Consider the following 12712-nt stretch of genomic DNA (forward strand, 5'->3'; position numbering starts at 1 on the left):
TCCGATTGGCTGCAGGAGCTTCCTGCACTCAATCGGAAGCCACGGAAACCGCGTCGGACGTTCGGCTTCCGAAAAGCGTTCGCAAACCGGAACACTCATTTCCGGGTTAGCAGAATTCGGGAGCCAAAACGTCCGAACACCAAGAGGTTCAGGAACCAAGGTATGAGTATACTAAAATTTGATGGGGAAAGAGTGTAGCTCAGTGGTAGAACATCTGCTTTGCACACAGAAAATCCCAGGTTCGCTCCCCAATATCTCCAGGGAGGGCTAGGAGTGTCCCACCTGGTCTGAAACCCTGGACAGCCTCTGCCAGTCAGAGTAGGCAACACTGAGCTAGGCAGCCCATTGGTCTGACTCCGTACCAGGCAGCTTCCTAATGAAATCAGAATCATGAAGACCGGAACCTAGTTTTGTTTTACGGGAAAGGACTGTAGCTCTCCTGGGGTTTGACCCAAGAAGTTTCTAGGCAGCGCTGAGAACGCACACCCTGTCTGAAACCCTGGGAAGCTGCGTAGGCCAGGGCTGACGGTCACCGCAGCTCAGCAACCTCTGGAGGGTGGAAGGCTGGGGAAGGGTGCAGGAGACGGGACGAGGGTGGAAGGGTTGCGGGCTCCACCTACCGTCCCACTCGACGTTTGGGCTCTTGGACGGGCCGCAGGGGCTGCCTGGCCTCCGGCAATCCACCTCCATGGTCTCCTGCCGCTGCCGCTCTTCCAACATGGTGGACTTGTGCATGGCCTTGATGTGCTGCTGGAAGAGGGTGTAGCCACTCATGGGGAGCCCCTGCAGAGTAGAAGAGACCTGCAGAGAAGCAGGAGGGCGAAGGAAACAGACGCGGCTCGTTGCATGAAATTTGCACGACACTTGATTGTCAAAAAAGAAAAGCAAAAACGGCTCGGAACGGATTTGGGAGGACATCGGAAGCCACCCATTCATCGTAAGGAGAGCTTCCAACAGCTTAATAATAATTTTATTATATCATTATTCATATGCCGCCCACCTGACTGGGTTTCTCCAGCCACTCTGGGTGGCTCCCAACAAAACATAAAGAACAACCATTAAGAACTTTCCAGTGCAAGGCTGCTTTCAGATGTCTTCTAAAAGTAAAATATTTATCTCTTTGGTAACTGACGGGAGGGCGTTCCACAGGGCGGGCGCCACCACTGAGAAAGCCATCTGCCTGGTTCCCTGTAACCTCACTTCTTTCAGTGAGGGGACCACCAGAAGGCCCTCGCCGCTGGATCTCAGTGTCCGGGCTGGATGATGCGGGTGGAGACGCTCCTTCAGGCATACTGGGCCGAAGCCGTTTAGGGCTCTAAAGATCAGCACCAACACTTTGAATTGTGCTCGGAAACGTACTAGGAGCCAATGTAGATCCTTTAAGACTGGTGTTATATGGTCCCAGTGGCCACTCGAACTGACCAGTCTTGCTGCTGCATTCTGGATTAGTTTAAGTTTACAAGTCATCTTCTAAGGTAGCCCAAGCAGGAGATAACCAGAGCATGCACCATTCTGGTGAGACAGTCTGCTGGCAGGTAGGGTCTCAGCCAGCATACCAGATGGAGCTGGTAGACCAGCTGCCCTGGACACAGAATTAACCTGCGCTTCTACGGACAGCAGTGAGTCCAAAATGACTCCCAGGCTGCGCACTTGGTTCTTTGGTAGCACAGTTACCCCATTCAGGACCAGGGAGTCCCCCACGCCTGCCCGCTCCCTGCCCACCAGAAACAGTTCTTCTGTCTTGTCAGAATTCAACTTGGAGGACATCTGCGCAGAGCCAATCGGAAGCCGTGTATTCATCAAAAGGAGCGCTTCCAGGATTTTGCCTGGATTTCCGAGGCCCAAATTGCCTGGCAATGCAAAAAGGTAAAGGACTCCTGGACAGTTAAGTCCAATCAAAGGCGACTATGGGGTTGTGGCGCTCATCTCGCTTCAGGTTGAGGAAGTCGGAGTTTGTCCACAGACAGCTTTCTGGGTCATGTGGCCAGCAGGACTAAACCGCTTCTGGCACAATGGGACACTGTGATGAGTGCCAGAGTGCACGGAAACGCCGTTTACCTTCCCACCACAGTGGTACCTATTTATCTACTTGCACTGGTGTGCTTTCGAACTGCTAGGTTGGCAGAAGCTGGGACAGAGGAACAGGAGCTCACTCCATCATGGGGATTTGCACCACTGACCTTCCGATCAGCAAGCCCAAAAGGCTCAGGGGTTTAGACCACAGCACCACCTGCTCCCCTCTGCCTGGCAAAGCATCTAACGTGGAACTGGTCTGATCAGAAGCCTTCCTGCTCCTTAAGGTCCGGGCGCTGCTGCACTCCCAAGCTCCCTTTGACCCTAACCACTGCCCACGTTGCCAGGATTGATGGGGGCCCCTCTGCTGAGCTAGGCGCTTTCCTGGTCAAGGGGATCCCTAGCGCCGTACGGAACGTACCATGGGTGGTATCACAGCCGCCCGGTGCTGAAGCTGCTGCAAGTCCATCGGCACTTGTTTTATCGCAGACGACACAATGAGGGGCCCGGTGGGATTCAACAGGGAAGGCTTTGAGTCCATTGTAAACATTCTGGATGGGGAAGGAAATGATATCAGAACACACGACGGAGGAACGGGACTATTACATGTGCAGAAAAAAATAACACAAAAAACTGAGAACAGTGAAGGGAGGTAAGAAAGCGGATTAGGTTTATCCTGGAGTAACTGCACTATTTAATGTTAACACTTGGGGCTGCTGCTGCTGCTTACATTGCTCACCAACCCCGCCAGCTGGCAGTCACATGAACTGCAGCATGACGATTTTTTCCCCCTTACACAAATACTATATAGGAAGATAAAGGATAATGGCAGAGCATCACCAACTCAGTACGCTCTTATTTGGAAATTGGAAAGGCTTGATCTGTTTAGGGCAGGACTCGTTTAAACCAAAAAGAGTGAAAAAGGCAAACGCAATTACATAAGGCAGAGTCTTCAACGGACTGATGTAGAATCATAGAATCATAGAATCATAGAATCATAGAGTTGGAAGAGACCACAAGGGCCATCGAGTCCAACCCCCTGCCAAGCAATGTACCTAATTGTTTCTGAAATGCTGTATTTGTTGTGTTGCAATTATTGGTTTTGCTATAAATTATGAAACCAATGATTTGGGTTTTTTTAAGAGAGAGAACTCACCGAGGAATGAAAAAGAAGGGGGAAACAAATGATCCATCGACGTGCAGCGTAGCATAGCGGTTTGCGTGTTGGACTCTAAGCAACACTCCCCACTCACTGGGTGACCTTGTGGTCACTCTCAGCCTAACCTATCTTAAGGGGCTTGCTGTGAGGATTAAATGGGGAGGAAGAAAACTATGTATGCCACCTTGAGCTCCTGGGAGGAACAGTAGGATAAAAACAGGGTACCATTAATTAAGCAATAATATGACTAAAAACAGGACTGCCATACATCCGGATTTTCCTGGAACTGATGTCTGGGGAGAATTTCTGAAAGGCGGTGCTTTGTCCTATAGTGTTATTTTGGTGTTTTTTGTAAAAAAAAAAAAAGTTCAACAACTTTCGGGGTGGCAACCCTAACTAAAAAGAAAAAGGGAAATGTCTTTGGGTAGCTGATTGCAGCAGGCTGGTCTGGGACTTTTATGGATCAACAGCGGAGATTCTTCCCCAAGCCCCTCCATTGGCTAGAAGGGAAAGTTCTCTGCAATACTCTTGGTAAGAAAAAAAATATGGAAACAGAGCAACTCAATAGCTTTGACATTTAACACCCTGTCCAGGGCAAGCCCAACTAAAACCGTTCCATGGATGGCTTCCAAGCCAACCCTGAGCAGGAGAGAGGAAACTTTCCATTACACCGAGAGGGGCCGGGTGTATCGCAGACGGCACTGAAACCCTGGAGAGAAAGGCGGAAGGAAACAACTGGAGATGGTTCCCCGGACAGCACACAAACTCCCCACGCAGTGCAAGAGCAGTCTGCGCACTCTCGGCAGCAGAAAAACTGCGGGGCCAACACCACCGAGACTTGAGTCTTAGGAGCGGCGGGGTTGCTTTTTTCAGGCCAGCCCAGCCCAGCCTTGCATTTAAACCACTCACCTGGCTGAAATGGGCAAGGAATTCTGCGCAGGGGAGATCACAGAGGTATGTGCAGATGGCGAGGCTGGAAGAGGGAAAGGTAGCTCCACTCTTCACCCCTGGCCAGACTGGATTCCGTGTTTTAGGGGCAGGAAACCAAGAATGATTGGGGGGGGGGGGGTCGGGCTGGCAAGCCAAATTTCCAGGCTAGCAAGAGGGGAAGGAGCACCCTCCTGCTCCATGGCTTGGCTGGGAAGACGCCGTGTCCCTCTACATCTTAGAATCTCGGAATGGTAGAGTTGGAAGAGACCCCAAGGGACATCTAGTCCAACCCCCTGCAAAGCAGGAATCACAGCTAATGAATTCCTGACAGGGAATCTGAGAGTGACTGGCCCAAGGTCACCCAGTGAGCTTCATGGCCCAGTGGGAATTTGAACCCTGGTCTCCCAGGTCCTCCTAGTCCAGCACTACACCACACTGGCTCTCACTATTTCATGGTGCCTGCAACAGCTTCCTAGATTTCCAAATGGGCCCTCCCCCTTCCCACAGGGCCCAAGCAGATTAGGTATTCCTGGCCTAAACACATACACAAAATTATGGAGATCCTTTGCTTCATTTGAAGAAGGCCTGTGGCTAAAAGCAGTCTTGGACTAAAAAAACCCACTTGTCTCTAAATCAGGGTTGAGGAATTTTATGGGGTCCACAGGCCAGATGGATCCTTCTCAGATCCTAAGCATGTAGGTCACATTTGACAGGTGTGAGGGCTGTGTAGCTGCCAGCCTCCCAATGTTGCAATGCTGTGAGGTGAGTGGATGCTTTGAAGTCCCAAAAGTGGGTCTTCCAAGCACCCTGCAGGATTTGCAGAGAGTGCTACGTGGCGCATTAAGAGACCTGAGGCTTCAGCGATACCTCCGAAAGCATGATGTGCGCTGCCAGATGTGCCTCTACCTGCCCCACACCTGACATCACATACGATGTCAGGTGTGGGGCAGGGGTTTCCAAGCCAAGGCCAAATCTGAACCTCTGGCAGGTCAGGCTTGGCACACAGAATGGAGGAGGCCAAGCCCTGCTCTAAATTGGGAACATACTGCATTGCTTGCCTATCCAACTTAGGTGGACAAGACCGCAAAGCAGGTGGTACACAGCGGGCCAGAACGGCTCCTCATCTGGCCACAATCAGTAGCACCAATTCTTTGTGAAAACTCTCCAGCCTTCGACTGGAGGGCGGACCTTTTTACCTCTGCCTGTCGGGTTCTCCGTCCACGTCCTCGTCGGCACTACAAGTGGCGCTCGAGTCGTTGTCCGAGGTGGGCTCCATCCTCTGAGCGCTAGCCTCCTGGGCCAAGCCAAAGTCCATCCCTTCCGGCTCCGTCTTCTCCTTGGCCATCATTTCCTCTTCCCGCTCTTTGGCATCGCTCTCCGTCTTCACCTGGACGTCTTCCGGAAGCCTCGCTTCGGGCTCCAGGGGCTCCACTTTGGGGTTCGCAGGGAGGACAGGCTTGGTGTCCGCAAGCTGGCTCCCGCTCTCGGCCTCCATGGATTCCTCCGCCTCGGCCCCCGCCTCTTCCTTCACCTGCAGCTCAGGGCTCTCACTCTCGGCTACCGGCTTGGCGCTCTGGGCTGCCGAGGGAGGGGAGGCCCCGGGCGCTGTTTTCACGGGGGACTCCTGCTCCGCTGCCTCGGCGGTCGTCATCCTGGAAGCGGAAGAGACGCTCTCGGGAGGGGCCTCCTCCATGGGCTTGGCAGCCTCCGCCGGCGAAGGAGACGGCGCGCTCTCGGTGTCGGAGCTATTTTCAGCACCTGCAAAGGCATTAAGTTGGGTGTAAGCATCCGAACGGTAATTAAGGAGCTTTAACGGGATGCCAGACGATTACCGCTTAGCGGCGCCGGGCAACGCACTCTCAAAAGAGGAGAGAGCTGGCGCCTCACAGACCTTAGGCCTCTGGGCAGTGGGGTGGGGTCAGTGACTTTTTCCTAGTACCGTCAGGGATGTGGGTGGCGCTGCAGGGATGTGGGTGGTGCTGTCAGGGACGCGGGTGGCGCTGTGGGTTAAACCACAGAGCCTAGGACTTGTCGATCAGAAGGTCGGCAGTTCAAATCCCCGCGACAGGGTGAGCTCTTGTTGCTCGGTCCCTGCTCCTGCCAACCTAGCAGTTCGAAAGTACATCAAAGTCCAAGTAGATAAATAGGTACCGCTCCAGCGGGAAGGTAAACAGCGTTTCCGTGCGCTGCTCTGGTTCGCCAGAAGCGGCTTAGTCATGCTGGCCAATAAAGCAAGATGAGCGCCACAACCCCAGTCGGCCATGACTGGACCTAATGGTCAGGGTTCCCTTTACCTTTACCTTAGTCACCATGAAGCTGTTACAGCAAGTGCCACACTTTTTAACAACAGCGGAAAGTGGTGCCGGTGCTGTGTGCCTTTGAGTACCCCCTGGGGGAAAAGCACTGGAGGGGGGTGGACATGTGGAGGGGGGTGGACATCGATTGGCTCTGTGCTCTTGAAACTGCACCAAGCCAGACCACAGCAGCTACCCTACCCAAGGTGATGAAAACTCAGTCCTCCCTCTGCCTGACCCCCTAATATCTCAGCTCACCCGCAGGAGTGTCGTTGATCATTCCCCCAGGTGGTGAGGCTCATTTGAGAACAAGAAACCGACCCTTGGGTGTCATCGGCCCCGTCCTGTGGAACAATCTGCTACTAGAGATTCGGCAGGCACCCTCTGTGGCAACTTTTAAACGCCTGCTTAAAACATTTTGGTATTCCGCCAGATGCCCAGGTTAAGAATACATCCATCCAAAGTGGTTAACTGATGCCTGTTTTTAAGCTCTTTATGGCTTTATTATAAGGTTCCACTTTTTTTTTTTGTAAACCGCTTTCATTTTTTTTAAAGGTACAGCGGTTTACAAATATTTTCATAAATGAATAATAATAACAACCCTGGTTTGTGGAGTATCCTGCTCTGGTCTTGGCTACTGCAGCCTTCTCTGCTTTTTGCACTCTGGAGATGAGGAGCCTGGACCTCTTCAGATAGTGTTGGGCTACAGCTCCCATCATGGCTCACCATTGGCAACTCTGGCTGGGACCGATGGGAGTTGGAGTACAACAGAAGCAGGAGTGGGGGTTGATGGGAGTCCAGAAACAGGGAGCGCTGGGATAGGAGCCTATGGGCACTCCCAAGGCTCACGGACTACAACTCCCATCATCCCATTCGGCTTGTTTCCCGATCGAAAGGGAAGCGAAACCTGCAAATCCAGCTGGGATTTTGAGGGCCAATCTGAGAATCACCTTCGCTGTCTTCTGGGTTCTCTTCCTCGTTGGATGCTTCGATGTCCTCGTCCTCCTGCGCGGAGACTGTCGATGCCACGCTTTCGGACTGTGAGACTTCACGCTCCTCGCGGGGCCTTCGAGAAGACTAAAAAAGGCAGAAAAATAAGGGGAAGGTGGTTACTCATATATATATATATATATATATATATATATATATATATATAGGTGCAGACAGACAGACAAGACAGACACACACACACACACACACGACTCATTGGTTAGGCTAGATTCTTCCCAGCTCTATGGTTCCTCCCAACTCTGTAGTTTTAACCCCTTAACCCAGCACTAAACCCAGAACAGTCTCCTGACTACATCACAAGGGCTTCTTCACACACTACATTTTGGGTGGGGTTTTTTTAAAAAAGCATACACTAAAATATAAAAGGTTATATCCAACCAAGTGCTATTGAAATTTAATTGTGCTAAGTTAGTTGCGCTCATTTATTACACGTACAGTGCAAGGCAGCTTCCTATGTTCCCATTTGAACCACTTCATCGTGAGGACTAGAACCCTACTTTGCTTTCAGGGGGGAGGGACTGCAGCTCTCTGTCAGGGGCCCTGCTCTGCATCCGGAAAGTTCCCAGGATCGATCCCTGGCACCTCCTAGAGAGGGCTGGGAGAGACCCTCCCTGTGTGAAACTCTGGAGAACTGCTGCCAGTCAGTGTGGACAATACTGAGCTAAAGGGACCGATGGCTCTGACTCAAGATGAAGGCCCTTTCTTGGAACCTGGCTCTGGTTTCCCAAACCAGACAGAAAATGTCCCTGCTATTGCCTGCACGCTCCTTGCCCCCACCCCAGCGCTTGACCCAAGGCTGACCATTATCTGAAGGGCTGCCACCAGGCCCGATGGCTTCAGACTGCAAGGAGGGAGATTCTGACTAAACATCAGGAAGAACTGTCTGAGAGTAAGAGTTGTTCGACGGCAAAACAGGCTCCCTCGGGAGATGGTGAACACTCTTTCGGTGGAGGTTTCCAAGCAGAGATTGGGTGTCAGAGATTCTCTAGCCGTGATCCCTGCGTTGCAGGGGGTTGGACTAGATGGCCCTTAGGGTCCCTTCCAACTTTACAGTTCTGCGATTCTGCGACTCCCCCCCACTCCTTCTCCTGCTCACTTTCTGCTTGTACTGCTGAAGGAGGCTGTCAAGGTTGTGTCTCCTCTTGTAGTTGAAGTAGAAGTTTTTGCACTGGGCCTCGCTCTTCGTTCCCACCATCTTGGCAATGGCTGCCCAGTTGCGCCCGTGTTCCACTAACCCTGTCAGAAGCACAAGAGAGACAGTTGTTGGTTTTTTGGTTTTTTTTAAAAAGGAATCATAACCGCAAAAAACTCTGGCTTTCAAAACTGCGTTGGGGAGTGGGAGAACCAAGGTTGGTCAAAGAGAAGAATGTGATTTATTTACAAGACACCTCTGGGCTTTCCCCCCTCAGGGTCTATACAAAGGCTTCTTTGCTTCACAAAACAGCAACACAGCCCAGGATGCAGGCCTACGAACCTGCAGCCTTTCAGATTTTCATTTAATTAAAATAGGCATAGATTGCCATTCATGAAAGCAGATATCAGAGCAATTTGCTGTGGTATAAAAGTAAGACGCGTTTAGCGTGAACTGGAGGGGAAAAAACCCAAAAACAAATTACGCGTTGCCAAAGGCAATACAGAAACATTCTATGCTGTTTGGCGGGACTTTATCTTACACACCACAATTTGAGACGCACAGGACTCCCCTCTCCACAGAGGGAGTGGCGCTCAAACCCACAAGCCTGAGATTCTGAGAGACTCTACCGACTGAGCTATCTTTCAGCATGGAACACCTGCGCTCAGAGACCGGCGCCAATTGCCAAGCTGCTTCCAGGCCAAGTTCAAGGTGTTACTTACTATTAGTCTATTAAGTCTTTAACAACTTGGGACCAGTTTACCTACGAGATCGCCTGACCCCAAACAGGCCACACAGCTGCTCTGATCTGCAGAACTGGCACGGTTACAAGCGCCGCATAATACCCTTTCCACATTTGAAGGAATTCTATCTTTTAGCGTGGCGGCACCTGCAGTCTGGAACCCCTTGCCTATTGACGTCAGGCAGCTGTACTCTTTTCCGCACCTGCTAAAAACATTTATGTTTAGACAAGCTCACTAATGTGTGCAGAATGTCCATGTGTATTTTAATCTGTTTTTAGCTTATTTTACCTTCTGAATGTTTTATACAGTGGTACCTCTGGATACGAATGGGATCCGTTCTGGAGCCCCGTTTGCATCCTGAAGCAAATGCAACCTGCGTCTGTGCATGAACAGGTTGCGATTCGCTGCGTTTGTGCATGCGCATGATGTCATTTTGAGCGTCTGCGCATGCGCGAGCGGCGAAACCCGGAAGCAACGTGTTCTGTTACTTCTGGGTCGCCACGGAGCGTAACCTGAAAACACTCAACCTGAAGAATATTTAACCCGAGGTATGACTGTAGAGCTGTTTTTTATTACCTGTTACCTTTTACCGATAATTTTATCGTTTTCTTCTCTCTGTAAACTGAGCATTTTATTTTTAATAAAGCAGCTAAAACCAAGCGGCATGTGCATTTAAAAAAATAAATAAATGGCCCCATGGGAAGCTCTGAATGCAGATTAATTATCCCACTGAGGAGTCAGGGTGCAGGAATGAATCTGTAGAGGGCCGCACGATTCCCATACTCCTTCCAGGAAGACAAAAGCGTTGGACAAACCACCAAGGAGGACACCTGAGGCTGGCAATTCTCTCCTCTGAAGATGAGAATTAGCCTCCTTTCCCACACAGCGAAACTGACATGCTCAGAGGCAGCTTTGGGAGGGGGGAAGAGCACGACTCTTTTAAGGTCATTCCATGTCAGCACCAAGAATAAAAGGGGAAAAAACTCAGCTCTCTTGACCCCGCAGCGCCGAGAGCTTATCTACTGGATCATGCAGTCTCCCTGGTTGACATAACCTAATTCTCCCTGGGCTGTAAAGCTGCTAAACCTTCCCCCACAAAACCCCAACCGGTATTAAGCAGAGAGAGAGAGAGAGATGGTGGGAGCGAAACAGAGCTAAGAGACCTTTCCAGGTGAAAATGATAGAAAAAGACTCCTCAGGCAGGATCTGATCCTCTTTCTACAGAACCAAAACTTTTTGGGTTATCCTACGAATAACAAAACTGGTGTCTCCGTGCTGATAGGAGTGAAGAGAGAGAATGAGAGAGAATAAGAATGGGGTGAAACAGCAACTCAGTATATTCAGGGGGAAAACAAAATGCTTGCAGAAGGAGAAAACAAAAAAATAAATAAATGAAAAATCTCCAAAGCCAAACCAAAGGGGAAAAACCCCACCCCTTAAAAAAGCAGTCCAACAGGGACCACAAGGATGCTCAGTAATCGCTAGGAATCATCTGGAAGATGGGAGAAAGAGGATTGGAGAAGGTGTGGCTGGAAGCCTGAGCAGACCAAGGTCCACATCCCCAGGTGGGCAACCTTCCGAGGGCCACATGCCAGGGGTGGGCGTGGCCAAAGGTGGGCGGGGCAAAGGATGGGACTCTCTTACCATTCTGCAGCCACCTCCATTCCAGCCATGCAAAAGTCTCCACAACACCTCTCACAAGCAAAGAGGCGTAATTGTGGTTCACGGAAGGACTGTGACCAGGCAGGAGCACTCGGAGGAGGTGCTGTGGGTTGGGGACAGTCCCAAGGATCAGGTAGAGGGATCTGGGGGACCAAATTCATCCCCCGCCTCTGGGAGTGGGGGGCTTGAGGTTCCCCACCCGCCATGTCAGGACCGGAGATATACCGCAACACTTTGTTGCAGTCCCCACTTGTCTAGACACAAATGCCCCTGAGCCACATTCAGATGGTCCTGGGACCCTTTCAGTTGGAGGTGCCAGCAAGCGAACAGCAAGAGCAGGTGTCCTAACTGTTTATTATTATTATTATTATTATTATTATTATTATTATTATTATTGACCCACAATGGTGATTTGTATTATTAGTTTGTGTTATACAGTGGTGCCTCGCAAGACGAAATTAATCCGTTCTGCGAGTCTCTTCGTCTAGCGGTTTTTTCGTCTTGCGAAGCAACCCTATTAGCGGATTAGCGGATTAGCGCTATTAGTGGTTTAGCGGCTATTAAAGGCTTAGCGGATTAGCGGCTAAAAGGCTATTAGCGGCTTAGAAAAGGGGGGGGGGAAGCGAAAAAAAAATCGGAACACTCGCAAGACGTTTTCGTCTTGCAAAGCAAGCCCATAGGGAAAATCGTCTTGCGAAGCAGCTCAAAAACGGAAAACCCTTTCGTCTAGCGGGTTTTCCGTCTTGCGAGGCATTCGTCTTGCGGGGCACCACTGTATCCCACTTTTCCTGCATACAAGAGCTTGAGAGAGGACACAGGGCTCTTCCTCTCCTCATTTCCCCCTCACAACATCCTTGTGAGGTGGAGCTTCGGCTGAGAGGCAAGTGGCGTCCGCACCCGGTGAGCTTCACGGCGGAGTGGGGACTCAAATCTAGCCTGACACCCTAACCACTACGCCACACTGCCTCTCTCCAACTCGACTGGCGCGTTTTTAACGTTCCCCTTCCCACACAGGACCCAAACCTCTCTCTTCATCCATATATAAGTATCCGGCAAGAACTCACCTCTGGTATCTGATGACAAGGGAGTTCCCACTTTATACAACTCAGAACATTTAAGCCAATTTAAGCCTCAAAGGTTTGCAAGAAGCGTTCAGAATGGCAATGCTCCCAAGGCCACCACGGTGTGTCAACACACAGGTTTTCAGCCCAGGTAATGTCAAGAGTGGCCTTTGTTGCTGCAAGGCAACCAGCTTCATAGAACTGAAATGCTGACGCCCAGAACAGCCTAATCTCCTCAGCGTTTTAGAGAGCTAACAAAACACCGTGAGTTGGTTTGGGGAAGAAGATCTTCAGAGACAGTCCCATCGCAGGTCTGATCCCCGTTAACGGACAGCTGCATATTCCTGCGTTGCAGGGGGTTGGACTAGATGACCCTCAGGATCCCTTCCTACTCTATCTTTCTATTCTAGTCTGTTTCATCCGGTTCAGGGAATTATTTGAAAATGACAATCTCTGCATTCTGAAGCCAGGAGGGGCCTCAGGTCAGTGGCAGAGCACCCGGCTTTGCCTGAGAAGGTTCCAGGGATCTACAGGCCTCTCTGCGTCTCTAGGTAGGGCTGAGTCTGAAACCCTGGAGAGCTGCTAACAACACTGATCTGAATGGATCAATGGTTTGATTTAAAAAAAAAATCAAAAAAAATCAAACCATTGATCCATTCAGATCAATGTTGTTAGCACTGGTGGGCAGCAGCTCTCCAGGGTTTCAG

The 12712-nt window shown here is 50.7% G+C and overlaps 1 protein-coding gene across 3 annotated transcripts in view; it reads right to left on the reverse strand.

Moving 5' to 3' along the window:
• NCOR1 (nuclear receptor corepressor 1) overlaps nucleotides 1-12712 on the reverse strand; it is a 109221-nt gene that overhangs the window by 34140 nt on the left and 62369 nt on the right. For all 3 annotated transcript variants that reach the window (XM_082201628.1, XM_082201629.1, XM_082201627.1), the window contains exons 19-23: nucleotides 8504-8643; nucleotides 7347-7473; nucleotides 5299-5860; nucleotides 2435-2564; nucleotides 621-801 (exon numbers count right to left, since the gene is read on the reverse strand). In XM_082201628.1, coding sequence (XP_082057754.1) covers nucleotides 621-801; nucleotides 2435-2564; nucleotides 5299-5860; nucleotides 7347-7473; nucleotides 8504-8643 — 1140 coding nt within the window. The remainder of the gene's footprint in view (nucleotides 1-620; nucleotides 802-2434; nucleotides 2565-5298; nucleotides 5861-7346; nucleotides 7474-8503; nucleotides 8644-12712) is intronic.

This window comes from Podarcis vaucheri, assembly GCF_965113315.1.
Source record: "Podarcis vaucheri genome assembly, chromosome: 15".
Classification (NCBI taxonomy): domain Eukaryota; kingdom Metazoa; phylum Chordata; class Lepidosauria; order Squamata; family Lacertidae; genus Podarcis; species Podarcis vaucheri.